At 39.5% G+C, this 17,938-nt stretch overlaps 1 protein-coding gene across 2 annotated transcripts in view; it reads left to right on the forward strand.

Moving 5' to 3' along the window:
- CRYBG1 (crystallin beta-gamma domain containing 1) overlaps positions 1-17,938 on the forward strand; it is a 224,479-nt gene that overhangs the window by 185,894 nt on the left and 20,647 nt on the right. For both annotated transcript variants that reach the window (XM_043438949.1, XM_043438951.1), the window contains 6 exons: positions 1,485-1,624; positions 9,989-10,115; positions 12,283-12,318; positions 12,989-13,146; positions 14,063-14,189; positions 14,283-14,428. In XM_043438949.1, the coding sequence (XP_043294884.1) occupies positions 1,485-1,624; positions 9,989-10,115; positions 12,283-12,318; positions 12,989-13,146; positions 14,063-14,189; positions 14,283-14,428 (734 nt within the window). The remainder of the gene's footprint in view (positions 1-1,484; positions 1,625-9,988; positions 10,116-12,282; positions 12,319-12,988; positions 13,147-14,062; positions 14,190-14,282; positions 14,429-17,938) is intronic.

Raw genomic sequence — 17,938 nt, forward strand, 5'->3', positions numbered from 1 at the left:
CATTTTGAAATGTCATAGTGGAATAATTTATCTGCAGTTTTTATTTATTACTCATAATAAAGCAATGTTTTAAAATATCTTTCAAATCTTATCTCTTATGTAGTGTCTCTCCTTCATTTTTCTGAATTCTCTACTCTTTCTTGGCCATATTATAATCTGCTTTTTCTGTAATTGTAATCATTATACAAGTACATGTTGTTTTCCTTTAACACTGACTCTCAACCTCTTTTTTACTCTCTCTGTACCGCTTGCTGATCGTTAAACTCCCACTTGTAACATCTCTCAATGATTTGCAACTATGAGAGATACTAGAATCTGGTGGGGTGGGGATTTAGGGTCCAGGAAGGGGGGCTGAGGGGAATGAAGCACACTGGTACAGACCTCCTGTTTTGGCTGATGACAGCAGGCCTCATGCAATTAGTGCTTTTCATGGTATTACATGGTGTGGGGTTTTACTGAGCATCATATCCTACTGATATGATGTGCTTTCAATTATTTTACCTTTCTTCTTACTATGGGATTTAAGTTTTTTTCCTGTCTCAAATAACGTTTCGTGAATATTTTTGTGCATTTAACAATGTATACATTTTATGATTCATTTCCTTGCGATAAGCTTCTCAGAATGGTGTTATGTTAAAGAGAAGGAACACTTTTATGGTTCCAAATACATGATGAATTTTTTTTTTTTAACAGATTGTGTTTATGGTTCCTTGACACATAAAAGTCATGACATATATTCAAGGGAGTCACCTTTTCAGTTCACTAACTTTCTTTCTTTTGTTAATATTTGAAAGAGTTGCCCCTGAGCTGACCCAAGTGTTACCATTTTTTCTGTACCTCAGTTCACCTTGCTCTGCAACATGGAAGAGGTTCAATAAACATTCGATCAGGGCTCAGGCACTCAGCCAGGAGAGGCCTTTTGTAGTGTGTCTGATGGACATGCAGGGCATGGAACAGTGACCAAAGTGCAGAGATTTGTAAATCACCGTAAACGATTTGCCTTTATGACTTAGACCAAACCCACATCATAGTCAAGGAATGTTACCACAGGGGTCCATGGGCACAAAACAACAGTTGAGGAAGCAGCCACTCTATAGACTAGTGTCTCTGGATATGGATGATCACAGGAGAGCAAGGAACTAAAACTCAGGTTACCAAGGAAAGCCAGGCAGGTTTTTCAGTGAAGACAAGGGAAATAAATAATGTTCCAAAACTTTTGAGATGCATTTCTGGTGGTCTTTGCTTGAATGTCATGCTGAGATACATGACTAATGCAATGTGTATGCCCCAAAAGATCACATATTAGGTCATGAGTGAGAACAGGAAAGGGATAAAGTAGCAGATGATATGTGCAATGTATGTGTATACTTAAAGCTTATTTTAATTATTTAAAAAAAGGAATAATGAGCTTACTGTAGAGTTTAATACATGGTGTTACTATTATACATATATACTGTATTCATGTAACTTTTTTTCTTTTTTAGGATTACAGAGTTAGTCAGATTGACTTATTTACTGAACCAGAAGGGTTAGGACTTCTGAATTCCTACTTTGATGATACTGAAGAAATGCAGGGGTTTGGCATAATGCAGAAGACTTGTTCCATTAAAGTACATTGGGGCACGTGAGTATTTTACTTGCCATACAGTTTTAATGAAGCTCTTTTTTGAGTGTGAAAAGAGGACTTCAGATAATCTATCTCTAATTTGTTATCCTGTTAAGTAATTATTGACTAAAAGCTTTTATTATTATTTTTATAAGGCACATAAAAATCTGATTTTTTTGGTTACTATGTTACTGTAACTCAGCTTTCTTGTAAATGATAATGATTTCTTGGAGGACGTGCAGGGAGAAAACTGCATTTTTAATGTGGAGATTTCCTTATCACAAAGGAACTTGATTCATTCAGAGCTGAGTTGCAGATTATACCTACATGGTAATTCAGAGGAGGTGATTCAAAGCGTGTGTGCCCCTGATATTTCAGGTGGGATGGAGGCCAACACGCATGCTACTTCCTTTAACAGTTTCACACAATGCTTTCCAAAGCCCCTAGGATGTTGATTTCAAAAATTACAGGAAACTGCAAGAGTATTTTGAAGGAAGCGGGAATATTTCAGATAGGGGAGAAATTAGGCTAGAAAGTGCAGGCTGCAGAACTGAAGCTGGTGGCCTCTGCAGTGGAGTGCACAGCCCCGGGCATGTGACAGACATGCACCAAAATGCAGGAAAAAGCACTAAAGCTTCTGTATATTTTATTTAAAATCTCCTTTTCAGATGTTATCTTTGTGTATGTTTTCTAATAAGTTTATAGAATATTCAGTTACATATACATAATTTATAAGTGTTCATATATTCAGAGACTGCTCAAGAGTTTGTATTAATGGAATATGAGTAAGATAGTACATATGTAATGAATCCAAAGGTAAAATACTACAAGAAACATAAATTATGGAGAGGGACCGTGGAAGTGCTACTTTAGAGAGTAGTCAGGAAAGTGCCTGGTGACTTTTAGGCAGAGATCTGAGGACATGAGGGAGTCAGCTGTGGGACATCGCGGGGAGGCAGGGTAGAGAAGTGTCCTGGGCTGGAAGCCCAGTGTTTGCAAAGCCCTCCAGGGGGTGTTTGAGCAATTGAGGGGAGGTCTGGCTGCAGTAGAGTGAGCCAGGAGGACTGGTGGTGGAGAGGGCTCATATCACGTCAGACCTTGTAGGACTCCGGAGGGATTTTAGGTGATTCCAAGGAACATAAGAAATCATTGGAGGACTTTAATCTAACTTGTGTTTTAGGAGGATCACTCTAGCTTCTGTGAAAAAGTAAATTGTAAAGAGCTAAGAGTGGAAGCAAAGATTTGCAGTTACATAGGCAAGAAGTGTTTTGGTGACTGGGTGTGATGGTGGTGGTAGAAGAACAATCAGATTCTGCATACATTTTGAAGACAGAACCAACAACATTGGTTGACAGATTTTATGTGGGGTATGAGGGGCAGAGAAATGTCCAGGGTTTGGGACCACAGCATTTATTGGAATAGAAAAAACGGGGAGGAGGAGTGAAATCCAGGTGTTTTGTTTTGGAGGTTAAGTGGGAGATGCCAACTACCCATCCAGGCATTCAGGTAAGAGGTCAGGAAGGTGACTGGGTACATGACACTGGAATCCTAGGTGGGGTAGGGAGGCTGGAGATATACTCTAGAGTCGTGGGCATGGAGAAGGTATCTAAACCCCACGCTGGATGAGATCTCCATGCCTAACCTCACTCATTATTAGAGAAATGCAAATCAAAACCACAATAAGGTATCTTCTCACACCCGTCAGAGTAGCCATCATCAAAATGTCTACAAACAATAAATGCTGGAGAGGATGTGGAGAAAACAGAACCCTCTTACACTGTTGGTGGGAATGCAAACTGTAATAGCCATGATGGAGAACAGTGTGGAGATTCCTTAAAAAACTGGGAATAGAACTGCCATATCACCCAGCAATCCCACTGCTGGGCATACACCCGAGGAAACCAGAACTGAAAGAGGCACATGTACCCCAGTGTTCATCGCAGCACTGTTTATAATAGCCAGGACATGGAAATAACCTAGATGTCCATCGGCAGATAAATGGATAAAGAAGTTGTGGTACATATATGCAATGGAATATTACTCAGCTATAAAAAGGAACATATTTGAATCAGTTCTAATGAGGTGAGTGAACCTGGAGCCTATTATACAGAGTGAAGTAAGTCAGAAAGAGAAAGACAAATACTGTATATGATGCATATATATGGAATTTAGAAAGATGGTACCAACAATTCTACATGCATGGCAGCAGAGGAGACAGAGATGTAAAGAACAGACTTTTGGACTCAGTGGGAGAAGACAAGGGTGGGATGATTTGAGAGAACACCACTGAAACATGTATATTGTCATATGTAAAATAGACAACCAGTGCAAGTTCGATGCATGAAGCAGGGCACCCAAAGCCGGTGCTAGGACAACCCAGAGGGATAGGGTGGGGAGGGTTCAGGATGGAGGGACACAGGTACACCCATGGCTGATTCATGTTGATGTATGGCAAAAACCATCACAATATGTAAGGTAATTATTCTCCAATTAAAATAAATTAATTAAAGAGCAGGAAGGTCATCTGAGCTTTGGGCACTTTTATATTTAGAGATTAGGAAGAAAGGGAGGGATCTAAACAAAGGTTTCTTCATCTCTTGCTGCTTTTGAGTTTTTCAACATCAGAGAGACCTATAAGTCTTTTTTCTCAAAGTATTTAAGGCTGAGAACTATCACTAACTCACTTCAGTATTCATCCCTGGAAAATTCCATGGACAGAGGAGCCTGGCGGGCTGCAGTCCACAGAATTGGAAGGAGTTGGACATAACTGAGTGACTGGGCTTGCACACATGCACATTTTTATCTCCATGTCTGGATGATTTCATGACTCAAGCTTGGGCTATGTGGAAGCATAATGAGCTACAGTTAAATAACTTTTCTTACCTTTACAGTGAGTTTAACCTGGTCTTACAGGTGGTAGTTACAAACCAGTCATATTTTACACATTTTGATGGGCTTGCATGGTGGCAGACACTTTTCTTTTGGTTCTTCGTTGCCATCAGGGTAATGGAAAGCTGCCTTAGAAGTCAGTTCAAAAAAAAAAAAAGAAGTCAGTTCAGAGCTTGGGCTCATTGAACTCAGTCAGCTTGGTGCCTGGTCAGTTGTACTTTTACAGATCTCCAAGGGGAGTCTTGATGGGTTGGGAGAATCCAGCTGGTCACAAGTATTCAAGCTGACGCGGACTCTGCTGGTGCAGCAGTCCTGTGAGCTGACGGAAGAGGAGACTTCGCTGTGCGGGGTTGCTTCTTCAGATTCCATGAGGGGATTTACTCCAGGGCCTGTTCAGCCTGCATCAGGCTTTTCTGCACATACATACATTCAGAGTGAAGTGAAAGTGGCCGTGCTGTGTTCGACTCTCTGTGACCCCGTGGACTAGACAGTCCATGGGATTCTCCGGGCTGGAATACTGGAGTGGGTAGCCTTTCCCTTCTTCAGGGATCTTCCCAACCCAGGGATCGAACCCAGTGTGTTACTTGCTAATTTCTTATTTGGGAAAATGAGAACTTTCTAACAAAACTTTCCTCTCACATTGTGTTGAGTGTAAAGTTTTCAAGCAGCTGGCAAGGCCAGCACCCATCCTTGCAGAAGTGACTTATCTTGAGTCTATTTCTAATAAACAAAATTAAGGAGTTTTAAGACTTCAAAGGCAGCATAAAGAACATCTGTTCCAACACCATCTTTTAATCAAGGAAGACAGGTTTTGGCTACTTTATCAAGCAGGATTAATTGTTAGGATTAGTTGTCAGAAGAACAGGTACTAGAATGCAGGTGTTCTGAAGTCAAGGGACATTTTTTTAATAGCCACATATTCTTTGATCAATGCTAACATGAAATACTTGATATATCAAAATATACATACGTATGTGAACTATGAAACCTAGTAATCAAACAAGCCCCTCATCACGCAACTGAGAACCTCACCGTTACTGACACTGCTGTAGCACCCAGCACAGCCCACCTGTCCCCATCCCCCTGGCTTCACATGTGAGATCCCTCTCTGGAATTTTGTGTTTTTCTCAGCCCCTTGTTTTGTAGTGTTACTGTATAGTATCTGTCCTTGCACTGTTGTAGTTGTGCTTGCTTTTGAAATTTATAAAAATGTTATTAAACTTTTAAAATAAGGAACTGTGGCTTGTTCCTTTTTCTCCACATTGTTTCTGAGAGTCCCCATATTGATGAGTATATCTGATATTCTTTTTCATTGCTATTTAATATTCACTGCATATATTTCCTTATAGAGTATACTAAAGCCCAACTTTTTATTATGAAAGTTTTTAGACATAAGCACAAAAGTAGAAAGGATAGCAAACACCCATATGCCCTCCACTTTGATTCAGTAATTGTTAACATTTTGCCATATTTGCTTTATCTTTTTTTCTGAGCACTTGAAAGTAAGTTGCAGATATTGTGATCCTTCTTTCCTATAAACTTCATCCCAAATCTCTCTATAATGACATTTTCCTACAAAACTACCATTATCACACCTGAGTAATTTTCAATATGGCCATGATAATATCTACCCAATAGTCCATAAATAAAATTTCCCCATTGTTTCAGGAATGTCTTTTATAGATGTTTTTAATTAGTATCCAATCAAGGCTCATATATTTGGTTGTCCTGTCTCTTTGAAAAGTCTCTTTTAATCTCTAAAATACCCCCATCTTTGTTTCCCATGCCATTGACTTTTTTGAAGAACTTAGGTCAACTGCTTAGCATATGTGCCATAGTCTGGGTTTTCTGAGTGCTTCTTCATGGTATCATTTAACTTGTTCTTCTGTCACCTGAAATGTCTATAGACAGGTCGTTAGGTCTTCAGGTATAATCAGATGCAGATTGAAGGTTTTTGTCAAGGATGTTACTTCTATAGGTAGTGGCACATACTTGTGCTGCATTAATCAAACCAAGTTTGATTGCTCGGTTACACTGGTGCTTCCCACTCCTCCCCACGGGAAAGGTACCAGTCCCCCCTTGAGATTCAGAGCCTACTCTCGTTTGAATAACCTCCAAGTTGGCACATTCACATTTAAATCTTCTGACTATCCCCTTGGTTTCTGTATGCAGCCAGCATTCATGTGCAGCCAAATCTAGAGAATAAGACTTAGGATCCAGCTGGAAAAACTGTTTTTGGTTTAAGAACAAGTGAACAAGATAAGAACGGTTTTTATTGTCTGATTCAGAGGGTGTTTCTGAAAGAGTAATTACATGAATGATTTTCATGAATGTATGGATGACCATTGTTATTAGTTCAACAGTATTCTTTTGTATGTATGTATTTGTTGTTTTTTTTTTTATAAACATGTTTTTATTCATTTATTTATGGCTGTGCTGGATCTCTGTTGCTGCACAGGCTTTTCTCTAGTTGTGGCATGAGGGCTTCTCATTGCAGTGGCTTCTCTTGCGGCAGAGGAACAGGCTCTAGGGCACGTGGCTCCGCAGTTGTGTTCCCTCGGCTCTAGAGCTCGGCTCAGTAGTCGGGGCACACAGGCCTAGCTGCCCTGTGGCCAGGTGGGATCTTCCCAGATCCGGGATTGAACCCGTGTCTCCTGCATTGGCAGGCAGATTCTTTACTACTGACACCAGGGAAGCCACATTTGTTATTTTTTTTTAAACTCATACTTCATATACATACAGTTTATTCATAATATAGACAAAGGCTGAATACATGAGAAAATAAAAAAAATACCTTTAGAAAGTGAAATAACACTGCCTGAAGGTAGTTTATCTCCTGATGGCCTTGTGAAGAATGTATCTCATTGGAATAGAATTTAGGGGGAAATGGATCACACTCTGTATATGAGTTTTCAGATTCCGAAGTCCACCCACATTCACAAATGTCTGTCTGAGTTACCCAGCAGGCCCTCAGCACTCACTGAGGAAGGACTCAGAACAGCAGTCTTCAGGTGTGACAGTTTACGTGTTCAGGTTTTTGGACAAAACCCTCTTTATCCCAGATTACCTTCCTTCTATAAGTGTTAACATGACTAAGCCATATGCTTCAAGGAAAGTGAGATGTTTAGTATCAGATGAACACATACCCTTAGAACTCAAACTATAGAAGAAAAGACCTAATGAAAGAGTACTTCAGTAAGCACCATGTCAGAATCTCAGAATCAGTTGTTGATGAGCCATCCTTTGTGTTTATAAAAAATTCAGATTGCTCATTTGTGAAGAGTCAGACCTCAAGGCCCTTGGCTTGTTATTGGCCTAATAGCACACTTTGTAATAAACTGCTGTTATTTAGCTAGGGCATGAAATCAGTGTGTGATGTTCCTTTGAGAGCTTTGGGCTCCCAAAAAAGATGTAGTGCATTCTCTTTTTTTAAATTCATTTTTAATTGGAGAATAATTCTTTACAATGACGTGTTGGTTTCTGCCCTACAACTGCGTGAATCCGCCGTAAGTATACATGTGTCCCCTCCCTCTTGAACCTCCGTCTCACCCCCGCACCCCGTCCCACCCCTCTAGGGTGTCTGAGAGCACTGGGTTGAGCTCCCTGTGTTACCCAGCAATTCCCCACCTACCTGTTTCACATATGGTAAAGAATGTTTCCATGCTACTCTCTTAATTTGTCCCATCTTCTCCTTCCCCTGCTGTGTCCACAATCTGTTCTTTCTGTCTGCATCTCTGTTCCTGCCTTGCAAATAGGTTCATCAGTGCTGTAATGCGTTAACTGTCATGCTTTAAACAGGAAGAGGTTTAAAGACTCCACTCTTAGCCTCTGGTTTCTTGTGGTTTAGGGGTATTGCAGCGGTATTTGAGAGATTTCTCTTTTTTCCCTTAAGTTAATTTATTATTGAAGTACATATAGCATTTGTCTTCAAAGGTACATAACAAATCATATCTGCATAAGCTGAGTGAATTTTCAAAGTGTAACCATCACTCAGATCAAGAACTAGCACATAACCAGTATCTTAGAAGCCTCCTCATTCCCAACTCCTCCCAGTCGTCCCTGTAACTATTACCCTGACTTCTAACACTGTGGATTAGTTTTGATTCCCCCACCCATACACCACACACAGCCTCGCAACACTGTGTGTGTGTGTGTTGATAGGTCTCCAGTAGGATTTTGACTGTAAATCCCTGTATAATTAATAAGTCTAAAGAAGTTACTGATTTATCCAGGAGAATCTGAAACAGAAACCATCACCAAAAATGTGCCCTTGGGCCAAAATTGTGAACAAGAGAAAAGCATAGAGGGGAGAATCAGAATCATTTTGTAGGTAAAAGATTACCTTTACAGCCAGCTTCCTCTTGGCCTGTGCTCTGGGGAACTTGGCACAGTTAGCCCAGCTAGGATGCTTTAGCAAGACTAATAAAGAATTAATGAGTATAAGTGATCACCAAAAATTCCACATTTGCTTGTCAAGAGGGTATATTACCATCTCTCTTATAAAGAAATCACTTCTCCAGCAACAGCAACTTCACCAGAACCCTCCAAGGAACCAAGAAATTGATAAGACTGCACAGTCTTTAGGCACAGTTCATGTGAGGCATGGTTTTCTGGTTTCCTGGTTTCTAGCACATTAGAGGAGGGTGAGGCTTCTGGTTGTCTGACCACAGCAGAAGCGATAGCTGACAAGCCTGATAGAAGGGTGTGGTATTGAAAAACCGTAAAAATCAAGTCCAAGAACTCAAAAAGCATTGGGCCTGTGAACAAGCAGTCTTTACAGACTTTCAGAGCCCCCACAGACATCATTGTGCATTAAGTCATGCTCCCAGTGATGATCCTGAGTGACTGTGAAAGCAGAAATTATGTTCAGTGCACTCTCTGGAATGAGAAAGACTGCTGTCCAAGAATGGCTGGGAGCTTGGCTTTGGGGTCAGCTTGGATCAGCCCTGCATTTAGTGCTTGTAGCTGTGTGGCCCTGGGCAATTTAACTTCACCTGTAAAATGGGGACTGTATCTTTTCCTCCTACTGTTGTAAGGATCAGATGGAATTCCTTGTAAGCTCTAGATATTTGTTAGCTGTTACTAATTTTGGATACTATGACATGATTAGGTGGAACATCCTATTTTTGGTTACAAATGAGATATAACCTTTTAAAGTGTGAAATCTCCTGGCTGGAGCTTTTCTAAATACATACACAGTGCAAAAAATAACTACTTTTATTACTTGGAAGTAACAGACATTTAAGCTTTGAAACAGTTCATAATAGAAAGTAAAACCAGTGGACAAAGCTAGCCAAGCCAAGGAAACAAATAAAAGCTCAAGAAGAGGTGCATATAATGGCTTATTCCTCCTGGAGTCCAACATTACGAAGTGCATCCCTACATCATCCGGACCCACATCCTCCCCTGTTCTGGTCCCCTCTCATCTGTGGGGTGCAGTGTTCCACTGACAGAAATGATGAATTATCTGTTTCTTCCTTGGTACTTATTTAGATGGCTGATTTATGAAGAGCCTGGATTTCAGGGTGCCCCTTTTATCCTGGAACCTGGTGAATACCCTGACTTATCCTTCTGGGATACAGAGGAGGCATACATTGGATCCATGCGGCCACTGAAAATGGTAAAGATGGAATCCGATCATGTGTTCTTAGAGTCAGTAATTCTTTGCTTGACTTTGATAATTCATGGGAATGTGACTTTAAAGCAATAAAGCAGAGTTTTAAAAGATAAATATGTAGAGGATGGGACTTATTGCTAGATAGAAATAATAGAAAGGATAACTTGATAGTTGCTACAGATGGAAAAAAAAATGTGGATAAGCCCATAGGTGTTCTTGGCCATGCATAGTCACTGATGTGTGTGCACAGCTCAGCCCAGGGCAGATGTGAGAAGTGAGAAAGTGAAGAATTAAATCAGGAGGACAGACAAGGTCCATCTTGTAGGTGTTAGAGAAGGGGGATAATTAGGAGAGCATCACGATGAGTCAGGGCTTCCCTGGTGACTCAGATGGTAAAGAATCTGCCTGCAATGTGGGAGACCTGGGTTCGATCCCTGGGTTGGGAAGATACCCTGGTGAAGACAATGGTAACCTACTCCAGTATTCTTGCCTGGAGAATCCCCATGGGCAGAAGAGTCTGGCGGGCTACAGTCCATGGGGTTGCAAAGAGTCCGACACGACTAAGTGACTAAGCACAGCACAGCACAATAAGTCAGGTGGATCTTAAAAACCAAGCAGGATTATTTTAGATGGCAATGTCGGAGCTAGACTGCACGAGCCAGGTCAGAGCTGGCAAGGGTAGGGCTTGCTGAGGACCAGCTTGCTGTAATGACAGGGGGACTGCACTGGGGGCCCTGGAGTCAGATGTCCAGGTGAGTGTTGTCCTTCAAAGCCCTCCCTTAGGAAGGATTCCGTGCTTCCTTCCCCTGTATTTTTCCTGGTTCTTTGTTTCTTCTGCAAGACTCTAAGCGTTGGGAGGCTCCAAGCTGCACCTGTTTTGACTTCATGTTGAGCTGCATCATAGGAGGTGTTCACTAAACACTTAGAGCATGAGTGAGGCTCCTGTTACAAATGTGCTCTTGAAATTCCACTTTGTGGTTGTCTTCTGAGTCAGTTTGAAACAAATTAGAAAGTCAGGAAGATAATTTTTTATCTTAATTTTATCCCTCCTGCCACAGGTTGTGGCTTAATTATCTAAATGTCTGCTTGTCTTCATGCAAATAATTCTGGGCTTTTTTTTCTAAAATTAAATCCTCTTTCAAAGACTAAAGTTTTTTAAGTTTTCTGAATATGTAAAAGAATTGCCTCAAGTTTTGAAGGCAGTTTTTAATGATGACCTACAGAATTGTAAAGTTCACAGAATTTGAAAAGGATTCCTTTTGAAAAGCATACTTAGTTGATTGTATGAGCCCTGCTTTGTTGATTACAATCAGCCACGTTCCTTTATAATTATAGTTCATTTGCTGTATTCAAGATTTTTGGCTATACTTTATTTTTCACTTATATATGTAACAACCTTTAAAAAAAAAAAAGCCTTCTGACTTTCCCACTGCTGATTTAAACTCTTACCTTATTTAATACTTCTGTGTGACACCTCTTCTATGATTTTAGTGAGATTTTTGGATTAAAATTTCTTTATTCTAAACATATAGCAACCCCCATAAACCCATCCTCTATGGGATGTTTGAAATTTATCTAAGAGTTTACCTAATTATTTCAGGAGCCCTTCAGATCATATTGTGAACTTAAGTGAACTTCAACAGCTTTGTAAGCCAGAGGTTGCGAAATCAAATGCCTCCAGGGCCAGGCAGCAAATAGGCGTGAACAGGCAGACAGGGAGCTGAACCCTGAAAGAGGTGGAGACGGGCAAAGTGGAGCCTGTATCCCTGCTGGAGGGTGAGCCCAGTGCAAGGTTAATAAGCACAGAAGGTGAGGGTTGTGAGAATTTGAGTCCAGAGATGTCAAATCTTAGGACTGCTTTTTAAGAGAAGTGAGAAATAGGCCTTTTGGGGAGAAGTTTAGAGTTTAAAAAAAAACAACCACCAAACACCTATTTGGTTAAAAAGCACAGACACCATGCAGATTCAGCTTTAGACCACCTCTGTGAGACTCTTCCTCATATCTTTCCTGCATTTTTGGCAGTTTTAGAACTGTCTCCACATCAGTTAAACAAACCAGAATGTAGTTGCTCTGTGTGGTTCCATGGCTTATCACAGGCTGCCGCGGGTAATAGCAAATGCTAACTTATCATGACAAGCCACTTTTCTTACAATATTATTTTTCTTTTCAGGGTGGCCGTAAAGTTGAATTCCCTACAGATCCTAAGGTAATGTACATTTCTAAAGAATTTTATTCCCATTCCATCTTCATGAAGACCATATTTGTGTGATTTTATGTATCACTTCCATAAAACATAACTGCAGTCAACAGGAGTTGTCCAGCTTATACATGCCATCACCTTCAGGTGAAAGGTGATGCTAACAGCACGAGTTAGCACTAACAGTATGTGTAGCCATCGCTCAGAAGGTTCCTGTTGTATTAAGCTGTAATTTGCAGTTGTATTTACTAACTGCAGGGCCTGTTGCTACTTGTCGGAAAAGAAAAACCTTACTTTTCAAGACAAATGCTCCCTAAAATTCTCCTTCTGCTAGTTCTGGTTTGCACATCTGTGACACACAGTTTGATCATTTTTAAAACAACTTAACAATACTTTGGTTCCTTAGTTTGGCCTGAGAAAAATTCTAAATATCAGTTCTAGACATTGAACAAAAACCAATTATGCACCTGTCTTTTGAACCTTGACTTCAGGCTACACCACAGCAGGAGAAAAATTCTAATTTTTAAAATTATAAGATACTTCTATTTAGTTAATTAAAAAATGTGATTATAAAATTTTGTGCTCCAGGACTTAGTGATATTAAGTGACTGATTCAGTGTTTAGCTATTGAGATATTTAACTTCTTACAACTTACTGGCATATCTCATTTCTGTTATAGGTAGTTATTTATGAAAAGCCTTTCTTTGAAGGAAAATGTATGGAGCTGGAAACAGAGATGGGTAGGTTTATTACGGAAGGAGGTGAAACAGAAGAAGCCACTGGAGATGAACATTTGTCATTTATATCAGTGGGATCTATGAAAGTTCTACGAGGCATGTGAGTAGACAGGCATGACCTGTAAGGATTGCTTTTTATTCCCTTTAATAACATAAAAAACATGCTATCTCCCCTGCAAAGATAGCATTCCAAATTGCAGGGTGGAGTGAATAAACATGTTTTCTTCAGCTAGTTGTGACCTGGATTTGATGGGCTGGTTTGGGATCAGTCAGCTGGGCAAGGCTGATAAATAGGGCCATCTAGATTGATCAAATCTACAATCTTGTTTTTTGATATTATGCTCCAAACAATTGAACTGTTAGTTTGCTTTCTATTTTTTACGATCATATTTTGCACTTTATAGAGCTTACATATTTTCTTTAAAGTCTACACTTGAAAATGGCTTGTAAATAGCCCAAAATATACACTATATTAATTATTATTGGAAGAAAGTTCATCCAGTTTTATTTGCTAAAGTTCTTTTGAGTCAGTTATTAAACACACTTAGACAAACATGTACACATACACGCTGACCTCCCTATATTCCTTTAAGCAACACTGGTATATACTTCTTAGGTTAATTTATTGGTGAAGTGAAGTGAAAGTTGCTCAGTTGTGACTGACTCTTTGCGACTCCATGGACTGTGGCCCTCTGTCCATGGAATTCTCCAGGCAATAATACTGGAGTGGAAAAAAAAAAAAGAAAAAAAAATACTGGAGTGGGTTGCCATTCCCTTCTCCAGGGAATCTTCCCGACCCAGGGATTGAACCCAGGCCTCTTGCATCACAGGCAGATTCTTTACCATCTGAGCCACTAGGGAGGCCGTTCTCCTAATCTCTTAAATGCTAGGGAAGAATTCCAATAGTCATAATGCATGGGTCCATGTCTAGCTTTATAGCTATTTACATTCGTCAGTGACACTGATATTTTAACAGTACTGAAAATTTCTACTCTTTCATGTTCTTTCTGTTGTAGTTGGGTGGCTTATGAGAAGCCTGACTTTACAGGTCATCAGTATTTGCTTGAGGAAGGAGAATACAAGGACTGGAATGACTGGGGAGGCTACAGTGGAGAACTTCAGTCTTTACGACCTATATTAGGTGTAAGTTACAGAAAAGCTAATGAGTAATACTTGGGCACTTTTGAATAATAATTGGCTAGCCTTTGACTTTTGAATTTTTTTTTTTCTCAACAGGATTTTTCAAATGCTCACATGATAATGTACAGTGAAAAAAACTTTGGATCCAAAGGTTCCAGTATTGATGTATTAGGAATTGTTGCTAATTTAAAGGAGACTGGATATGGAGTGAAGACACAGTCTATTAATGTACTGAGTGGAGTGTAAGTGAAATAACCCATTGGGGATTTTAATAGTGAGCTTCACTTTGGTTTGTGTTAAAGTAATGGAGTCTTTGACCCAGAGTAGACACTCAATAAGTACATATCTCAAAAGTGAAACATTAAATTAGCCATTTAATACTGCTACAGTATTTTTATAACTGCTTTTTAAAACCTTTCTCATATAGTATCTTTTATATGTAATATAACATTGGAGCAGACTTTTGAGTTGCATTATGAAATCTACAGATTCACTTCCCTTGTCATTCTTCATGAAAAGAACTCATGAATTTCTTAAGATCGGACACAAATAATAATAGTGATTTAACATTAGAAACCTGAGGTCGGGACAAAGTCCCATTTGATTTTCTTATGGTCCTACACCTGCTGTATTATATTTCCTATTATTTTTTCTTCCAGTTATATTAAGATATAGTTGATATACAGCACTCTATAAGTTTAAGGTGTGCAATGTAATGACATATTCATCCTGAAATGATGCCAACATAAGTTCAGTGAACATCATCTCATAGATACAAAATAGAAGAAGAAAAAATGTTTTCCTTGTGAGGAGAACTCTTAGAATTTACTCTCTTAATTTTTGTATATAACATAGAGCAGAATTAATTATATTAATCATACTCTACATTATATCCCCAGTATTTATTTATCTAATAACTGGAAGTTTATACTTTTTGACCATCTTCATCCAACTCCCCCCACTTCCCATCTCTGTAACCACAAATCTGATATCTTGTTCTGTGAATTTGTTTGTTGTTTTTGAAGTATAATTGACTTACAACAATATGTTAGTTCGTGGTACACAACATAGTGCTTTAATATTTCTGTGCATTTCAAAATGATCACCATGATAAGTCCAAATCTGATCTCTTGTTCTGTGAGTTTGTTTGTTGTTTTTGAAGTATAATTGACTTACAACGGTATGTTAGTTTGTGGTACATAACATAGTGCTTTAATATATCTGTGCATTTCAAAATGATCACAATAAATCTAGTTACCTTCTGTCACATACCAAGATATTACATAATTATTGATAACATTCCTGATGTTGTACATTTCATTCCCATGACTCACTTATTTTGTAACTGCAAGTTTGTACCTCTTAATTTCCCTCACCTATTTCACTCATCCTCCCGCCCCCCTCCACTCTGGCAACCACCTGTTGTCTGTATCTATGACCATTTTCTGTTTTGTTGTGTTTGTTCCTTTTGTTCTTAGATTCCACATATAAATATGTGGTATTTGTCTTTCTCTATTTCACCTAGCATAATACCCTCTCGGTCCTCCCACGTTGTGCAAAGAGCAAGATTTCATTCTTTTTTATGGTGGAGTAATATTCCATTGTGTGTGTCTGTGTATACACACTACATCTATCTATGTTACATATATAGGTTGCTTCTGTGTCTTGGATATGGAACGCTGCAGTGAATATAGGGGTCCTCGTATCTTTTTGACTTGGTGTTTTTGTTTTCTTTGGAAGAATACCCAGAAATGGAATTGCTGCACTGTGTAGTTCTATTTTTAACTTTTTGAGGAACCCATGTTGTTTTCCATAGTTACTGCACTCATTTATATTCCTACCAACAGTGCACAAGGGTTCCCTTTTCTCTACATCCTCACCAACACTTGTTATTTGTTGCCTTTTTGACAGTAGCCATTCTGACAGGTGTGAGGCAGTATCTCGAGGTGACTTTGATTTGCACTTTCCTGATGATTAGTTGTGTTGGGTATATTTTCAGGTGCCCATCGGCTGTCTGTTGGTCCTTTTGGAAAAATGTGTGTTTAGGTCCTCTGCCTGTATTTTAATCAGATGTTTTGCTTTTTTGGTGTTGAGTTGTATGAGTCCTTTGTTATTTTGGATATTAACCCTTTATCAGATATGTTGTTTGCAAATATTTTCTCCTATTCAGCAGGTGCCTTTTCGATTGGTTGGTGGTTCCCTTTGATGTGCAAAAAGCTTTTTAGTTTGATGTAGTCCATTTTGTTTATTTTTGCTCTCGTTTCCCTTGCCTGAGGAGACATATCCCAAAATATATTGCTAAGACATGTCAAAGAACATACTGTCTATGTTTCCTCTAGGAGTTTTATGGTTTCAGATCTTAAATGTAAGTCTTTAATCCATTTTGGGTTTATTTTTTATATGGTGTGAGAAAGTAGTCCAATTTGATTCTTTTCCATGTAGCTGTTGAATTTTCCCAGCATGATTTACTGAAGAGTCTTTTCCCCTCTGGGTTAATATATGATTGCCTCCTCTGTTATAAATTAACCATATAGGTGGGTTCATTTCTGGGCTATTATTTTAACATAAAAATAATTGTTTCAGTGTACCTGGAATTTGCTACTGAGTGCTTTACTAATGCTGAAGTAAGTTTTTATTGAAAGTTGACTACTAGTCAAGACTCCTTGGGATGCAAGTGGCTACAGGTCAAACTAAAATGGCATAAGTGATAAAAATGTAATATGCTGGCATGCATAACTGAAAAGCCCTGATGGTGCAGGAGTTTAGACACTGTGTGAGAACCTGATCTCCATCTCTTGACTGGGCCTTTGCTATGCTGGCTTCACTTTAGGCAGGTCGTTTTGTTACCAAGTCCAAGGTCATACTGCTCGCCATACTACAGGCCAGTAAATCTAGAGACGAGGTATTACGGCCAAAATAGTGACTTTTTTGGAAAGCCAGCGGACTGAGAAGATGGCAGACTGGTGTCTAAAAGAGCCATCTTGCTGGGGTTTGGATGCTAGTTTCTTTTATAGAACACAGAAAGGGAAGTGAACTGGTAAAATAAAAAGGACAATAAATTGTTGCAATTGTTCCCTGGTTCTGGCCAGACTCCCCAAGGGATGTGTTGATTTTTACTTTCCTGCAGCCAGGTGGGCCTGGTCAGGACATTTCCTGTGAGCTAAACAAAAAGTATTCTAGGTTAACACTTGGGTGTGGGAGGCAGAGTTCCCAGAAGTGGACCATTATGTTTAAGCTATGGCAGCATCCCTTTAGTGATTAACTTGTAGCAAAAGCAATAGAGAACACAAAGGCTAAGGTAGAAGAAATGGATTAAATATGGAGTCAGATTTGTTCTACCCTGGTGGTTTAGCAGGATAAAAAATCTGCCTGCCAGTGCAGGAGACACAAGGGATACAGCTTTGATCCTTGGTTTGGGAAGATTCCCCTGGAGTAGGAAATGGCAACTCACGCCAGTGTTCTTGCCTGGAAAATCCTATGGGCAGAGGAGCCTGGCGGGCTCCAGTCGATGGAGTCATAAATAGTCGGACACAAGTCAGTGACTAAACAGCAACATCAAATCACACTTTCTCTCTGGGACCTGTGGCAGCAGCATCTGGTTTCTGTTCTTGACTCTGCTTCCAGTGGAAAGCTTCTCTTTCCCACAGAGGTTCCAGGTTTGACTTTGATTCTGTACACTTAGGTCATATGGACATATCTGAACCAATTACTGTAGCCAAGGAGAAGGCCATGCCTATGATACATGCACAGCT

Source organism: Cervus canadensis, chromosome 20 (assembly GCF_019320065.1).
Source record: "Cervus canadensis isolate Bull #8, Minnesota chromosome 20, ASM1932006v1, whole genome shotgun sequence".
In the NCBI taxonomy this organism is placed as follows: Eukaryota; Metazoa; Chordata; class Mammalia; order Artiodactyla; family Cervidae; genus Cervus; species Cervus canadensis.